This window comes from Macaca thibetana, chromosome 15 (genome assembly GCF_024542745.1).
Source record: "Macaca thibetana thibetana isolate TM-01 chromosome 15, ASM2454274v1, whole genome shotgun sequence".
Taxonomy (NCBI): domain Eukaryota; kingdom Metazoa; phylum Chordata; class Mammalia; order Primates; family Cercopithecidae; genus Macaca; species Macaca thibetana.
Genome location: NC_065592.1, coordinates 84,141,097 through 84,158,651, shown reverse-complemented (window position 1 = coordinate 84,158,651; position 17,555 = coordinate 84,141,097). Strand labels below are relative to the sequence as shown.

Here is a 17,555-nt window from a genome sequence, read left to right as displayed (position 1 = left end):
CTGCCCTTTGCTATAACCTTAATTAAATCAGCCTCCCTCGGGACAGACTTCGGCTTTGGTTCTTTCTTTGGAAGGCCAGCTGCAAGGCTGGTGACGCGCCTGCACTCGCCATTGTGTGCCTCTGCACTGCCATCCGTCACTGCCAGCAGGTTGGAAGCCTCTCTTGAATCTTCTCAGCCAGTTGAGAACAAGGGCGAAGGGGGGATGGTCTAGGATCACTGGGAAGGAAGGGAGAAAAGAGAACAGCTTTTCAATAAAAAGAATTAAGGAGAGAAAGAAATCTGAGAAATAATAATCGGAAAAAAGGAAACCGAGGGGAATAGAGAATGACTGGTAGGTACAATGACTTTTTACCCTTGTTTTCTAATGTTCCGGATTGAAGAACAATCTAGCTTTCTGCAGTTTATCTCCTAGGTCTTTACTTCCACCTAGAGGCCTATGTACTTTGCTCTCTTTTTATTTTTATTTTGGGTTGCTCAAAGAGTGTTAGCTCTTCTTAATTGTTACCCTTCCTCCCCGCTTGATGTGTAGTAGGTCTGCAGTTTTTCCCTTTCATGCTTTTCTTTTTTTGGCCACGATAATGCATTTTAACCTTTTGGCCATATTAGCCATATTGGCTTTAGGGTGTAGCATTACTTCTCAGAGACTTGTTTGACATCGTTGGATCAAGATAGGATTAATTAGTGTATCTGGGATCAGAAAAATTGGACAGCTGCCTCCTTTACCTTGCATAAATGACAGAAACATAAGAATGAAATTTGAATATTTCTTTCAAGTCATTTATTTCACTTTAAAATTAAGAAGTTTTAGTTGGTTCACTTTGGGCATTAAACATTATACATAGAGGCTCTTTGTTTTGAGGGGTTCATATTTTAACAGGAGAGTCCAGTGTGGTTTGCCAAGGATATGTCCGCTTTAGTGAAACTGTAGCTAAGTTGCTAATCTGAATTCCTTAAATACAGACCATAGGCATTTATTATTTTGTTATTATTAGGGTAAGCAGACTCAGTATTTATAGTTAATTTTTGTTTTTCCAGAGATGTATTTCCTAACTATAGTTTTTTTTTAATAGTAGTTTTCTAGCAAAAACACTATAGCTTAATACAAAAGTAAATTTTTTTTTTTTTTTTTTTTTTTTTTTTTTTTTTTTTTAGACGGAGTTTCACTCTTGTTGCCCAGGCTGGAGTGTAATGGCGTGATCTTGGCTCACCGCAACCTCCGCCTCCTGGGTTCAAGCAATTATCCTGCCTCAACCTCCCGAGTAGCTAGGATTACAGGCATGCGCCACCACACCCAGCTAATTTTTTTTGTGTTTTTAGTAGAGATGGCGGTTTCTCCATGTTGGTCAGGCTAGTCTCGAACTCCCGACCTCAGGTGATCCACCCGCCTTGGCGTCCCAAAGTGCTGGGATTACAGGCATGAGCCACTGAGCCCGGCCTATAAAATTAAATTTTTAAGCAGGGAAAATAAATCTTTCAACTTTAAATAATACTTATTCTAATTCAAAAGCCTAGTATCATTTTTTTTTTTCAGTAAATTTAGTCTTTTTAGGACTATAGGTTTGAAATATTCTGAAGAAAATAAAAATACTTCACCCCAATATATGGCTCCCTGGTAAAATGAGTATTTTAAATTAAAAGGCTTTAGAGATCAAAAAGTTCCTGGAGAGACTTTTCCCCTATCTACAGAGATAGGACTGACACCCCCCATCCCCCCATCCCCCAACAAAGAGAACAATTATCCCTGCTTCTTTCCCTGTTATTTCATTATCCATTGCAGAAAGGACCAAAAATCTCTCCATACCTGAACAGACCCTATTCAAGATAAAGACTACCTCCACAGATCATTTAAATTCCAAAAAGAACTATTGAGAAGTTAATTTCTGTTTCCCCATCCAATCATTCTCTCTGGTTATCATTTATTCCCTCAATAGAATTCCTCCTCTTCTCCTTCCCGTAACCTGTTTTACCAGGATCCAAGCTCTCATTCTCCCTGTAACCTCAGGATGTCGTATAAACTTCTGTGCCTCTTTGGGAAGTTGGGTTTTCCTTCTGAAGGCTCCCATGCTCACACATTAAATATACCTTTTCTCCTGTGAATCAAACTGTCTTATGTCAGTGATTTTAGTGAACTTTTAGGGAGCCAGAAGCCTATGACCCCCACAGTTTCTTATGCTTTCGCTGTATTGTATTTTAATAGGTTTTTGGGGCAGGCAAGAGTTTTGTTGTTGTTGTTGTTGTTGTTTTTTCTTTGAGGAAGGTCATAATCTGAGCGGTGCATAGTGTGAATCTAGCAGTCTGGTGTATACAGATGTTTATTGTAACAATAGCTTAACTTGGGAATATCGCTCATATGTGTCTAAACTGATCCAATAGATAAAGCAGGTAGGGATATATATAAACAATTAGGGGTTCTCAGTCCCTTGTCCTTTCCCTTCATAGGGAGAGGTTTATAATTAAGAGTTGGTGCATTTCCCTTCTACATCTGAACATTGACCTGGCTACAATCTGCTTAATAAAAGTAAATAAGGATCTGTGTAAGTAAACTAACTGTGCAGAGGATCTTATTTCTTGGAAACATGCCAAACAGTTGCAGGTGATTGTGACTCATACTGATTTTTGAGAGTTGAAGGAAAAAGACAAAAGGGCTGTGACAAGGGCAAAGTAATAATGGAGAATGCGCCTTGTGGGACAGTGTGAAGGCACGTCCTGTGGAAGATGTTCTATTTTAGGAAATCAAAATATTTTACCTCCAAATATATTTTTTTGATATATTTTGAGATGGCTGTTGGAGGATCAGCAAACAGAAGTCGCCCTGCAAAGCGGTCTTTAGTGGGGAAAATTTGCATCTGTAGAAAATATGCATTAATGCAGCCAGGCTTTCTCTTGTCCGGATCTAGGAAGGATTAAGTCTGACACCTTATAGATCTGAAAGAGACATTTGCCGTCTCTGCTTTCTGAGGGGTGCTACCTGTGAGGTTCATCTACATAACAAGACCACTTTTGCCAGCCAAGCCTCCTCGCATAACCTGTCTTGCAGCTAAAACCTGATTTACTACTGTAACCTGGTTTTGGCCGTGCTCTGAGCCTGCATTCTTTCTCCAATTTCTAGAAGGTATATACACACTTCTGTACCCCACCAGGGGGTTGGGTTTTCATTCTGAAGGCTCTCCTGTATAACACGTTAAATAAAGTTGTGTGTCTTTTCCCCTATTGATCTGGCTTTTGTGAGTTGACTTTTCAGTGAACCTTCAAGATGGCCAAGGTCCCTGGCCCCACGCCTGTTTAGAGGTCTAAGGGTTTTCAATTCTTTGAGAGTATGCTGATACACAATCGAGCAGATCTCTGAGTGAAAACTGACTTAATTGTTTCAACCATCTGTCCGTTTTCTCCTAAATAGCTGTATGTATAAACCTAGCATTTATGTTGAATTCTTTGCAGTGGTTGTTTTTTTTTTAAAAAATGTATATTATCTTGTGTGCTCTGGGAATAGAATATGTAATATATTATATTCTGCTAAACTACATATAAAAAGATTCCTCCCTACCCAAACTCTGTGTTTCAACCTTTGTATTTGAAAACCTTTATAATAGCTATTTAAGTACACAATCTTCTTGAGAACATTGGTCACACTTAAATATTTATTTGAAACTTGGGGAATGAGAGGACCTAAAAAGTCTACTTTGCTAAGGTTATTTTCTTATTGAACACTTTTTAATGTACAAGGTATTTATTGAGCTCACTGTTTGTCAATGGACATAATCTGAATCTAAAACAAAACTAAATGAAACAGCCTAATCCTGCTTCCCCTCAAACCAAACCAAACCAAACCAGAAGATCTAAATGGTGATCCCTGATAGTTATTCTTTGTTGTGTTCTTCTCCTGAAAGTAGGAGATTGTGCAATTATTAATTGAAAATTCAAGGCAGTTAGAATCTGGTTAAATATTTTATTAGGTCAGAAGTACAAATAATTATAGTAGCATCTGTTTTCATGATAATTCATGCTCATTCCTCTTTTTACTTTTTGCTGCATGTTTTTACTTTTTGGATATACTAGTGAATATGTTAGAAAGAGCTTCCAAGATCTTAGTAAAAGAAAAACTGTTCTTAGCCAAATTTTGGCCAGTTGTACTGAAACTCTCGGAAAGCAAAAATTGTGACTTGACCCTTAGGTTGAATATTGTTTAAAAAATTACGTCCTTGATCAAAAAAGAACCGACTTGATTAGATCGTGCCAACTTCTTGGCTATTCCCACAAGCCTGAATCTTCCATTCAAAAATTAGTTCTCTTAAAAAGGCTTGGCGTGATTTGAAAGAGCTTAAATGAATCAAAAGTATTGTATTTTCATTAGTTGTTCAATATGAGGGGTTGATGGGACCAATATGCATTTCTTGGACTGTGTGGCTGTGGGACCTTCTCTGCACTGGGTTGGAAGGGCTAGATTATTTGGGGGACTGATGAACTAGCCTAGGGGGCAAGTGTCCTCAACCACCATGTAAGTGATAAGTACCTTTGTCTTGCATATTAACATCTCAGCAGCTGAAAGAACATTAAAAGCCCTTTTAAAGAGCTCCTACTAGTTTTGAACTGCTGCCGCTTTCTCTGTATTGAGAAGCCTTTCTCTTTGATCACAGCATTTAATGGCTGTCAACATAACAATATAAAGTGAAGTGGAATGTTTCTTTTTTTCTGTGTGCCTACTGCATTTCATAATGTGTAGTTAAATCTATTACAAAATATTGTGAAAGGTTGAATTTATCTAGGTAGTTTGCTGTTCTTTATCTTTAGAATTGCTTCCTGCAGTTGTTAATAATACCTTTTAGTCCCCTATTAGTTTTCATACTAGAATTGCATTTTATAAAAATTAACACATAGACTTTTTTTGCTTTAAGTAGTATTGTTCTCAATTTTCTCCTGAATCAGAGAAACTGATATAGAAATTAGTCAAATTTCCCAGAGCCTCAAGGATGTCAAACAAGGATTAAATAGGAAATTTCTTTTGTGTGTGTGTGTGTGTGTGTGTGTGTGTGTGTGTGTGAGAGAGAGAGAGAGAGAGAGAGAGGAGAGAGAGAGAGAGGAATCTGTAGTTCAAGAGATTCTTTGGGAGTATGCTTACACAAAACCAAATTGATTTCTGAATGAAAGTGGACTTAATGTTTCCAACCATTTGTTTGTCTCCTCCCCAATAAGTATATATGTGTGTGTATATGTATGTATATATACGTGTGTGTGTGTGTGTGTATGTAGCATTTTCGCCTAATTCCTTGGCAGGAATTTGTGATCTAAATTCAACAATCATCTGTTGAGTATCTACTATATGTAAACTTTTGCAAGAATACCAATCACTCCTGGTCTCAAGAGGCTTATGGTCTGCTGCAGATGGACAAGTACATACATTAACTGAAACATAAGGCAAAAAGTAAGATGATCCTGTAAGAGGTTTTTTTTTTTTTTTTTTTTTTGAGATAGTCTTGGTGTGTTGCCCAGGTTGGAGTACAGTGCTATAGTCAAAGTTTGTCGTAGCTTTCGCCTCCCAGGCTCAAGTAGTGATCCTCATGCCCCAGTCTCGTGAGTAGCTAGGACTAAAGGCACATGCCACCGTGCCCAGTTAATTTTTTTGTTTTTTAGTAGAGATGATAGTCTCACTATGTGCCCAGGATAGCCTTGAACTCCTGCGCTCAAGCGATCCTCCTGCCTCAGCCTCTCAAAGTATGGGGATTACAAGTGTGAGTCGTGCCCTGCTAATTTATGGAAACTTGAGAAGGGTTCATGGATGAAATAGTGCAGTGTTTGAAAGCATTAAATGAGAATAGCTCAATTGTATTAAAATTATGCCTCTCCTTTTTTGTTTTTGTTTTTGTTTTTGTTTTAAGAGAGTCTTGCTCTGTCGCCCAGGCTGGGCTGCAGTGGTTCATTCATGGCTCGCTGAAGCCTTGAACTACTGGGCTCACGCAATCCTCCTGCCTCAGCCTCTTGAGTAGCTAGGGCTACAGGCATTGAACCACCACACCCAGCTAGTTTAATTTTTTATTTTAATTTTTAATTTTTTTTACGTAGAGACAGGGTGTCTCACTGGGTTCCCAGGATGGTCTTGAATTCCTGGCCTCAAGCAGTCCTCCCACATTGACCACCCAAAGCACTGAGATTACAGGTGTGAGCCACTTTGCTTGGCCAAAATCATGCCTCTTTTTATAGGTTAAAAAAAAAGTGTGATTTCCTTTAATGTTACTGAAATCTCAAAATAATTGCTTTCTGTGTTTAGTTACTGTAATTTATTACCAAATAGAGTGTATACTCTTACCAAATATACAAGTCTCTCCCACTTTGAACTGCTTTTGAGGTAATATACCAGTTTTTTTTTTTTCCAAGAGAAGAATTTAATTTAAAATAACAGTGAGTTTTTAAGGTATCTTTTTGTGGGGGCAACTGAGAATTAGACAACAGCACTAGGTACTTTTTGGAATGCTTATGTTTTTCCAGGATTTGTATTTTTTTCTTTTGCAGCATTTGTATATTTTAAGTTGATGTATTTTCATATTCTTAGTAATTTCTTTATTATCTAATTTAATATTTGCCTAAATGGCCTGTGCAGTTTTTGGGCTACTCCTTTTGTAATCCAGTAAATAAATACTCGCAAAATGACTCTCTCAAGGAATATCTAAATACCAAAAATTATGCTTTAAAAGCTTTGTGGAGTACATTTCCAATTTTAATATGAATGACTTAGATTATCCCCATTTTGGATTATCTGTCTTATTTTAGGTGTTGTCACAGTCTGTAGTTGGTCTAAAAATGTGTCATAAAATACTCATGTGCTCCTTCTTCAGAGCATGTGTTTTCTACTAGAAATACGACCATTTAAAAAAATAACATGTGATACAAACTGAGTATTAAAGTGAAATACTGGCCTGCAGTGAAATTATTAAAATGGCGCCTAAGTTTGCCTTGAAAGCCAGAGAAAACTCCTCATTGTCTTTCTCCTGGTAGACCCCTTTTTTGTTCTCAGGACCCCAATCAAGTACTAACAGTTTTACAGATTGAACAGCCATTGTTGAGATAGCCTGGGAAACTTGTTCAATTTCACTTGCCTTCCAAACAAGTGATTTATTTCTTAAAAAAAAATTTTTTTTATTATTATACTTTAAGTCCTAGGGTACATGTGCCATGTTGGTGTGCTGCACCCATCAACTCGTCATTTACATTAGGTATTTCTCCTAATGCTATCCCTGCCGCCTCCCGCTACCCCACGACAGGCCCCGGTGTGTGATGTTCCCCGCCCTGTGTCCAAGTGTTCTCATTGTTCAATTCCCACCTATGAGTAAGAACATGTGGTCCAAACAAGTGATTTAAAATTGAATTTAGGAAGTGCATTTCTTAGGGATGCTGTAAATCTTTTTTCTGTATACCCCATAGTTCCTACCATAATCCTCTAATGATAGCAAGAGCTCACAATTAGCATACTGAATGAATGAAATGCCAGTTTTTTTCCATGAATAATTTAGATCTATAATTATCAATCAATATATTTTAAAGTAATTAATACATAATATTATGCCTGAAGTAAATCCACAAATATAAAGTGAAGTCCTAAAGCAATGTATTTGTAACTTATATTTTTAAAAATCTGAATAAATTGAGGGAGCTATCTGTTTAACATACGATTTTTCTGGTTATTTTTTTCTAATATATGGCACAACACTATATTACCTCTTAGGAAAAGAATCTTGCATTTGCTGCTTATACATTTACATGTTTTTCAATAAAATAGAGGTAGTGGATTCAGAACATGTATATATACACACACATACATGTGGTGCAGGAGCTTTATAAGAAAAACACAACCATGCTTATTTTTGATTTATTGGCCACTTTAGTTTGTGACAGATGCCATCTGAATTTTCATGTTGGGATCCATTTTTTGACCATGAAGACACAAATTATTCCCAGTAGGCTGGTGACTTCATTTAGCCTTTCATGACTTTTGTTTTATTGTGGGTACATCTGGAGACCCATTATCTCTCACCAAAGACCCCAGCCCCCACCAGCCTGTTAAGTAATAACAACCTTTCTCACCCTGAAACAATAAGGTATCAGATGAGCGCAGCCTCAGAAACAAAAGATTCCTACTCCCTTTCAGAGCAGATTAGGGCTGTGATTCCCCTCCCACCCTGGCGAGCTGACACTCAAGAATACCTACTACAGCCCTTTCTTTGTTCAGAGAGGATCATAACGGCGTCTTTATTGTACTCTTTCATTTGTTCCAGCAGGATGTCTCCATTATTTTGGTCTGCTGCTTGGCACATGCAGCAGTTCTTCAATAGCACCTTGAATGATGGTGTTTTTCTTTTGTCATGAAGCTTGAGCTTCATCTAAATAATTACTTTTGTTCAGAAATCAAACCCCACAAACCAAGTGTTCTTGACAGACGCACAGACTCTAAGAATGTTCTTTGCCCCGTGTAAAATCAGCATCAGTTCCTGATGAGATTCTCTTTTTGCCCCCATTAATTTCCAGGTCGTTCGGGTCCTGGGAATTGCTTGCTGGTGGCTTCTCTAATGACCATTTTGTGTTTAATGGGTTTGCTGATAGTTTAGAGCAATTTGGAAGTACCTTTATGACTAGAATATTACTCACTGTTTGGCAGAAGATGAAGGGGATTAATTGTAAGGGTATTGAATGAAGTCAGGTGACTCTGAGATGCTCTAGTTGTTAAGGAAGGGATGTAAGAGGTTAAACACCATATTTCTGAAGCCATAGGGCACACCATATGTTTATCCACAGTCATTGCAATACAAATCCTTTCCTTCCTTCCTTCCTTCCTTCCTTCCTTCCTTCCTTCCTTCCTTCCTTCCTTCCTTCCTTCCTTCCTTCCTTCCTTCCCCTCCCTCCCTCCCTCCCTCCCTCCCTCCCTCCCTCCCTCCCTCCTTCCCTCCTTCCCTCCTTCCCTCCTTCCCCCCTTCCCCCCTTCCCTTCCTTCCCTTCCTTCCCTTCCTTCCTTCCTCTTGGCAAAATAGCAGAGTAAGGTCTCATTCAAAACTTATTCTTTCATTCAAAAACTTATAATTGCTCTTTATAGAGAACGTAAAAAATTAAAAAGGATTTCCTTGTTTTTATGTGTAAACTTCTGTTAAAAATGAAGCATGTATAGTTTAAACTTCTGTATGACGAATTCCTGAGAAGATTAATATGCCTTTCAGACTCAGCACCCTGAGTTCAAGTGACACCCTTGCAAAGCTCATTCTTTGCCTTTCGATTGTTTGGAAAGACACAGTGGTGTAAATTAATAGCCTGAACTTGAGAGTAAAAATACCTAGGTTTAAGTCCTGGTTCTCCTCTATATTAAGTGTGTGATCTTTGAGGAAGTTAATTAACCTTTCTGGGCCTCAGTTTCTCTCATGTGTGAAACGGGGGTAATGGCATCTACCTTATAGATTTGTTGTATTAAATATGTTAAATGAATTAATACACATAAGGCATTAATTGTGTTAGGTATTTTTATCATCTTAACCATAATATTTAAATGTCTGTTTTTTCAAACAAAATTCGAGGATTTAAAGAGATAAGATAGACTTTAGACTTTCTCACTAAATGAATTCACAGTCTATATAGTTAAGTGATAACACAGATAGTAATACTTAACTTACTTAGTCACCAGATAAGTCTGGGGGGAAATTAAAACACCCAAACACGAGTGCCTATCTATTGGAACTTTTTAGGGCCACTTTGGGTCCTCATGACACACGGACTTTTAGCTTCAATGTGAAGAGCTTAGAATAATGATACTCAAAGTGTGACCTGCTTCAGGGTCACCAAGATATATTTTTTAAAAATGTAAAATCCAGGGCCCTCTTTGCACCAGCTGAGCCAGAATTACAGGGCAAAGAGGCCTGGGATCTAGATTTTTAGCAAGCTTCTCTGATGATTCTTATCCACACTGAAAATTGAGAACAGTTGGCATTGAACAGCGGCTCTTACCTAGATGAGAATCACTTGGAGAGCCTTTAAAAGCTGCAGATTCTTAGATCCCAGGGACAGCAATCCTGATTTTATTGTTTAGGGGTGGCGCACTGAACATTCACCTTAGCAGGTGATTATAGCATGCAGCCAGGGTTGAGGAGGAGTGACATTAGAACCCAAGTAACGCAGGTGATTGTCAACATGGTTTATGAGATCAGCGATGTAAGCTGACTTGATCTTTTCAAGAAATCATTATGATAGTTACCAGAGGCTGGGAACAATGGAGAGTTACTTAATGAATATAGAGTTTCTGTTTGGGATGATGAAAAAGTTCTGGAAATGGATAGTGGTGATGGTCACACAACTTTGTGAATGTACTTAATGCCATTGAATTATACACTTAAAATAGTTAAAATGTAAGTTTATGGTATATTTAACACAATTAAAAGAGTACTTAAAAAAAAAAACCATTTATGATTCATACATTCTAGCTGGATAGTGGGGCTCACACCTATAATCCCAGCACTTTGCGAGGCTGAGGTGGAAGAATCACTTGAGCTCAGGAGTTTGAGACCAGCCTAGGCAATATAGCAGGATCCCATCTCTACAAATAATTTAAAAATTAGCCAGTCATCGTGGCATGCACCTGTAGTCCTGGCTACCCGGGAGACTCAGGCAGGAGGATTGCTTAAGCCCAGGAGTGCGAGACTGTAGTGATCTATGATCGTGCCACTGCACTTCAGTCTGGGCAACATAGTGAGACCCAGTCTCTAAAAAATAGAAATTAAAGGCAGGTCATGGTCCTGTAATCCCAGCACTTTGGGAGGCTGAGGTGGGCAGATCACCTGAGGTCGGGAGTTCGAGACCAGCCTGATCAAAATGGAGAAACCCCATCTCCACTAAACAAAAAACAAAAAACAAAAAACAAAATTAGCTGGGCATCGTGGTGTATGCCTGTAATCCCAGCTACTTGGGAGGCTGAGGCAGGAGAATCGCTTGAACCTGGGAGGCAGAGGTTGCAGTGAGCTGAGATCGTGCCATTGCACTCCAGCCTGGGCAACAAGAGCGAAATCCGTCTCATAAATAAATAAATAAATGAAATTTAAAAAGAATTTACACATACTGAAGTTTAATTTGTTTTCTTTTCACAGTAACATTATATCATGTATGCCACTGATTCCAGGGGACACTCCCCTGCTTTCCTCCAACCTCAGAATGGAAACAGTCGTCACTCATCTGGCTATGTTCCAGGGAAGGTTGTCCCATTGCGTCCCCCTCCTCCTCCAAAGAGTCAAGCTTCAGCCAAATTTACCTCCGTCAGACGAGAAGACCGGGCAACCTTCGCATTCTCACCTGAAGAACAGCAAGCCCAGAGAGAAAGTCAAAAGCAAAAGAGACACAAAAATACTTTCATTTGTTTTGCTATTACTAGTTTCTCATTTTTTATTGCACTTGCAATCATTTTAGGAATATCCTCAAAATATGCTCCAGATGGTAAGTGTGTGTGTATATGCACATAGAACATATTCTAGAAGACAAAAGAGAAGGAAATAGTAGAATACTTAAAAAAAAAAAAAAATTAAGTTGACCCTAGCTTACTAATATGCACGTAGGTAATATGAGGTGTCACTTCTTATGAATGAGAACAATTGTTCAGTAATCTGTTGGAAATGATTAAATGGTTGCTCTTCCTGTCCATTGTGCCACTTTGTTCCAGTGCTCAAGGAGGTCTTGGAGCATCTGTTTTGGAAATGCTTTGAGAACCTTTGCTAAATTCTTATGGTAGGAATGATTTTTGTACTGTTGCAAGTTTTTTTTTTTTTTTTTTAAGGCAGAGTCTTGCTCTGTTGTCCTGGCTGGAGTGCAGTGGTGTGATCTTGGCTCACTGCAACCTCCGCCCCCCGGGTTCAAATGATTCTCATGCCTCAGCCTCCTGAGTAGCTGGGACTATAACCAAGTGCCACCACATCTGGCTAATTTTTGTATTTTTAGTAGAGACAGGGTTTCACCATGTTGGTCAGGCTGGTCTTGAACTCCTGACCTCAGGTGATCTGCCCACCTTGGCCTCTCAAAGTGCTGGGATTACAGGTGTGAGCCACCGCACCCGGCCGCAAGTTTTTTTTTGGTCATAAATATAGTGAACTATATTAGATTTTTTTTTTTTTAAGTAAGTGACTAAAAATAATAAGATTTGTGTTTGTGGCTTGAAATGGGCTTGGGAAGCAGTTCCAAAGGAAAAACTTCAAATATTTTTGAGTAACAATATGTATCCCGGAAGGGAAGTATCCTTTAGGATGTGTAAGTTCTGACACCTTTATCTAAAAATCAATCATTACTTCATAGTTAAATATTATGCAGGGAGATTTTAATTTTTTAAATGGTATTTTCTTTTCAAGTTAATGATATATCAATATTTTGAAAAGTTTTGAAGAAGTTGGTTGCCAGTCAGCCTTAATAGAATACCAACAAAGAATTACCTCCTAAAAGAATACCATCCATCTGTCTAAAATCAAAGGGCTCAGGGCTATGAAGAGAAAAGCAGACTCTTAATAGCCTGGACTGGGTACCATATTTGTCTGCATTTTTAAACAAAGTCTACAACAGATTTTTGTCAAGTTAAATTCTTCCTTAAGTGGCTATAACTGTTCAGAGGGATTTTACTACTTAAAGACTTACAAATATTTTATTATTTAGTTTTCCTGGGTGCTTTTAAGGGATTTTAAACATTTTAAGGTTCTGGGAGAGGTAGTGCTAGTACTTCTAAGAAAATAAACCTCAAATGAGAGAGACATGCACATTAATATCCTTATGGACCAAACTAGTAGACCACATTATGAACTTATAACATTGATTTCCATCACATGCAATATGACTTCCTCTCTCCTTTTCCCAGCAGAATAACCAAGTTCTCTATGCTGATTCATAATAACCAAGTTCACTGTGCTGATTCATACTTCCCAACTATTCTGCAGTAAAGGGATGCTAGACTAGTGGGAAATCAGAGCTGAAGTCTATGGCTTTGATTGGTGTTTTCATAGTCCATCTAAAACAGGGCATTGCTAATATGGTTCCTTGAATCAACATTCTTTAGTTTCACATTTTGGCAGTATAAGTGCAGATCATCAGTGGAAAGATCTGGTATGCTAAAATATTTCAGGGTCAGCTTGACTGTGGTTATTGCTGTTACATAACTTTGATAATACACTTACTGCTCTACAAGTGGGTAGCTGGGAAGGTGGGGCTGGCTGAGCTATTTTTCAGGGCTTTGTACAGACCACACATTTTCTCATTAAGTGCATTTTACTGGAAGGAAATAGACTGGAATTTTTGGTGATGGTTCTAATGAAGCATGCTCTCCTGGGGAATAATTAAAAACAATTAAGAGAAATTATATAACCATTGAAATAGGCTCCAGATCTCAAAAGACTGGATTTCCTTCTTTGTAGCTGGGTCCAGTGCTTGTTATAACACTATGGAGAATTTCAGCTAGATGTTTTATGGGAAAAGGGAGGTAGAAGAAAAGTTTAAGGAATCCTCATTATTAAGCCAAAACAAATTTAAGAGTTTTTTTGTTTCTTTGATGGGAAGAAAAGCTTAAAGATTGTTTTTAGTATAATAGTAATACTCATTGACTTATCAGAAGCATTAAATAGCAACAGTTATGATACTGCTGTGAGAAAAACTAATTCCATGAAATAATTGCCAAGGATATAACTGGAGAGACTAATTTTAGCTGTGGTTAATAAGAGAAAGCGTAAACCTAAGAGCTCAGAAACAGGAAGATGTTTGCCTTAGTGTTACGTAAGTTCAAAATGAGGAATCATATTTTTCTGTATAGAATAATATCTGCAGCACCCTACCTCTCTACTTTTTCTCATGTTATTCCTAAACATGTACCTTCCACCTTAACGAAAGGAATTTCTTCATATGGTTTTCAAGCATATCTTGCTTATTCCTACCTTTGCTCAGTTTAAATACAGGCACCTTGGAATTCTGAGCAACCAAATGGACTACTTGGATCTCAAGGGATACTTGTCTTACTAGCGTTCTCATGATCCTTTTATTTAAATACTGCCTATCCTTTGGTGTCCAGGTCTCGTGTCATGAAGCTGCCTCAGTTACTCCAGCCCCATGCCTCCTTTGCCTGAGGTCTTTTGAACCTCGACTGACTACCATATTGTTCAGCATTTCATTATTTCATACTTGGTGTTTTTCCCCTCCAAAGCTTGAATATAAACTCTGAGGAAATGTGAGCTGATTCTATGCCTTATAAATTTTAAAATATCTGGTACAGAGTAGATAAATTGATGCTCCACAAATACTTGGCCATTAGTTGACCAAAATTGAAGGCGTGATTTTTTTTCTCCCCTCTTCAAAATTATGGCAGACCTTAAAGGTTTCATGCATTAAATAGCTATGACTATTTTAATTAAATACATTTATATTTTTGTTATTATAATACCTATTCAAGAGGCAAGTTCTAATTCCAGTAAAGGAACACTACAAGTAAATAATCTCATTTTCTAAAAGGGGAAACTTGCATATCACTGAGCTTGCTAAGTAACCTTTGGTTTCTCTAACCTGTAATTTCCTCATCTCTGAAAATGAGAAGTTATGTCTTTAGCCACTTGCCTCTTTCATTTTGGTGGGAGGGTGCACATGGCTGAAGATAGCGATGTTTCTCAGTCTTGGAGAGAGGTGCTATCAGCACCTACTCCATTGTTCACCATGTACAGGAAAGAAATTGTGAAGACCTGATCAATGTATTTAGCAATTTTCGTTTTTGATTTACCAGGATGTTGTGAACATATTTTCTTTTCTAAAACAGCTTTCTAGTGTGAATCCCAGGAGAATGTATAATTTTGCCTCTTACTATTGGTTTATTTCCAGAGTAGATGATTCAGGGGAACTTTTTTTTTTTTTTTTTTTTGGTGAAGTTTGTCCTGAACTAGATGCTAGCAATTTAGTTTTGTGGTAATACTTTAAAATGGAAATGTGATGAGAAATTAAAGGGTAAGACGGTTCTCTGCTGGTGGGAAGGCGTGGGATTTCCATTCTAATGGCAGGAAATCAACATATGTTAGCACATTTCTTGCAGATCTGCAGTAAATAGTGGTCGAGCTTAGAGTTGGTTATATTATTCTTGCATTTTAATGGGTTGGATGGAATATCAATGTGTTTATAGAAAATTGCCCAGATCAAAATCCTCGTCTCAGGAACTGGGATCCAGGACAAGATTCTGCAAAGCAAGTTGTTATCAAGGAGGGAGATATGCTCCGTCTGACCTCAGACGCCACCGTGCATTCTATAGTCATTCAGGATGGAGGTAGGTAATGGTTCCTGCCTATGGGAACTGCAAGGTTGCTCTTTAATGTGGGGGATATTTGATGTTCCTTATGTAGAAAACTATTTTTAGGCAGAATAGCCTTTAGTTTGTGGTTGTCACTCCAACCATGGATATTTGGAAAGTTCCTGAGATAAAACCAGAGAATTTATCCAGAGATAACCATAGAATTGAAGAGCTTAGACCTTAGGTATCACTCAAATCAAGACCCCTGATTTATAGCCAAGGAAACAGTTCCAGAGAGGTGATCGCTCAGAGCTAAATTTTTGTCACAATTCTGAGAGTGATGAGAGAGTTAACATGAGTAAACATATACAAAAATAAGATTCAGATTTGTAGGCTCTTAGGTAATTTTAAGAGAAATGATTTAACCTGTAAAGTGAATGGGTTGAAATTTACAGTCATAGGCATTGAGAGTATATTAAGATATGAACTCTTCGTTTTTTCCTTTAGTTTTCTAAGCAGATCCTTAGTGAATTCTTTTTTCTGACTTACTTGCGGAAGTGTACTTTACCTTAAGGTGAAATCTATTTCCTTGCATCTCAGAAAGATGATTTAGAAGTTGGCTTACAGGTTGGTATTCCCTGCAGGACTGCTTGTATTTGGGGACAATAAAGATGGATCCAGAAATATTACTCTGAGGACTCATTACATCCTGATCCAGGATGGTGGGGCGCTTCATATTGGAGCAGAAAAATGCCGCTATAAATCCAAAGCGACAATTACCTTGTATGGCAAGTCAGATGAAGGTGAAAGTATGCCAATATTTGGCAAAAAGTTTATTGGTGTGGAAGCTGGTGGGACACTGGAGTTACACGGGGCACGGAAGACATCGTGGACGTTGCTGGCAAGGACCCTGAATTCCTCAGGCTTGCCCTTTGGGTCCTACACCTTTGAAAAGGACTTTTCCCGGGGCCTCAATGTGAGGGTCATTGACCAAGACACGGCCAAAATTTTGGAAAGTGAGAGGTTTGATACCCACGAATACCACAATGAGAGCAGGCGGCTTCAGGAGTTTCTGAGATTCCAGGATCCAGGTCGGATTGTTGCCATAGCTGTCGGGGATTCAGCCGCTAAAAGCCTCTTACAAGGAACCATCCAGATGATCCAGGAACGGTTGGGAAGTGAACTGATCCGAGGACTGGGCTACAGGTAGGCATACCTTCTTCCCCGGGTCTGTGTGAGAGGAGAGTGAGGGTGGGGAAAGAAGCCACAGCCACAGCATGACTCAGGCATCAGAAGGGCCACTGTACCATCTGCATGTCTGGTAGCTTTGAGACATGGGGCTGGAGGATAGGACACCGCATACAAAAGCTGTTTTCCTTGGCTTTGGTTTACGAAGCCCTTTGTGAACTGGAGTGCCAGGCTTGTGAAAAGTTGAGAGCAGAAGCGTGGTACTGAAAAACAGTCAGGCAGTTTAAGGATAATTTGCCTCTGAAGATACTTCCTCCTTTCATTACCTTCTGAAGATCATATGAAACTCAGGCTAATTGAGGCAACTTATGAGTTTAAAGGTTAGGGCAGAATTTCATGCTAAGTTCTAAACCTGTCTTAAAAGCCTGAGGGGGTAGAATATGCTGTTTTTCTTTTTCTTTCTTTTTTCTGACTCCTTTGCAGGCTGATTGGACTCTGCATGTTTGACTGGCACAGGTCTGTGGACCCCTGGCATATATGAGGAAAGAAAAAGTTAAAGGGCTAGGAAATTCATCCAGATAGTGGAATTCATTTCTGCTATTTATGGTTCTCGTACCCTATTCCTTTTATTTTTATTTTTAGAGACAGGGTCTTGCTCTGTTGCCTGAGCTGGAGCGTAGCGGTGCAGTCGCAGCTCACTGCAGCCGCAACCTCCCGGGCTCCAGTGATACTTCCATCTCAGCCTCCCAAGTAGCTGAGACTACAAACAGTTGCTGCCACACCTGTCTCATTTTTAAACTTTTTGTAGGTGGGGGGTGTCACTTTGTTGCCCAGGCTGGTCTCAAATTCCTTTGCTCAAGTGACCCTCCCGCCTCAGCCTCCCAAAACATTGACTTTATAGGCGTGAACCACCGCGCCCAGCCTTCTTGTGTCATATTCTAATTAACCATGATTTCCTAATGCAGTTCTGAGTCTAGGGGAAGTAGCCGGCCTAACATTTCATTTAAAAAATAGAAGCTTTTAATTCTGCTGAATGCTCTTAGTAAAGTCAGGGAATATCTGTGGTGGAAAAAGTAAGAGGACCTCAAAACCCACATGCCATAATAATCTAGTTACTG

General features: G+C 38.8%; 2 protein-coding genes across 3 annotated transcripts in view; one reads left to right on the top strand and one right to left on the bottom strand.

The window, feature by feature from the left end:
• C15H9orf85 (chromosome 15 C9orf85 homolog) overlaps positions 1-17,555 on the bottom strand; it is an 867,064-nt gene that overhangs the window by 225,327 nt on the left and 624,182 nt on the right. The window lies entirely within an intron of this gene.
• CEMIP2 (cell migration inducing hyaluronidase 2) overlaps positions 1-17,555 on the top strand; it is an 87,254-nt gene that overhangs the window by 8,269 nt on the left and 61,430 nt on the right. For both annotated transcript variants that reach the window (XM_050760905.1, XM_050760904.1), the window contains exons 2-4: positions 11,111-11,453; positions 15,145-15,285; positions 15,894-16,455. In XM_050760905.1, the coding sequence (XP_050616862.1) occupies positions 11,123-11,453; positions 15,145-15,285; positions 15,894-16,455 (1,034 nt within the window). In that variant the 5' untranslated portion in view covers positions 11,111-11,122. The remainder of the gene's footprint in view (positions 1-11,110; positions 11,454-15,144; positions 15,286-15,893; positions 16,456-17,555) is intronic.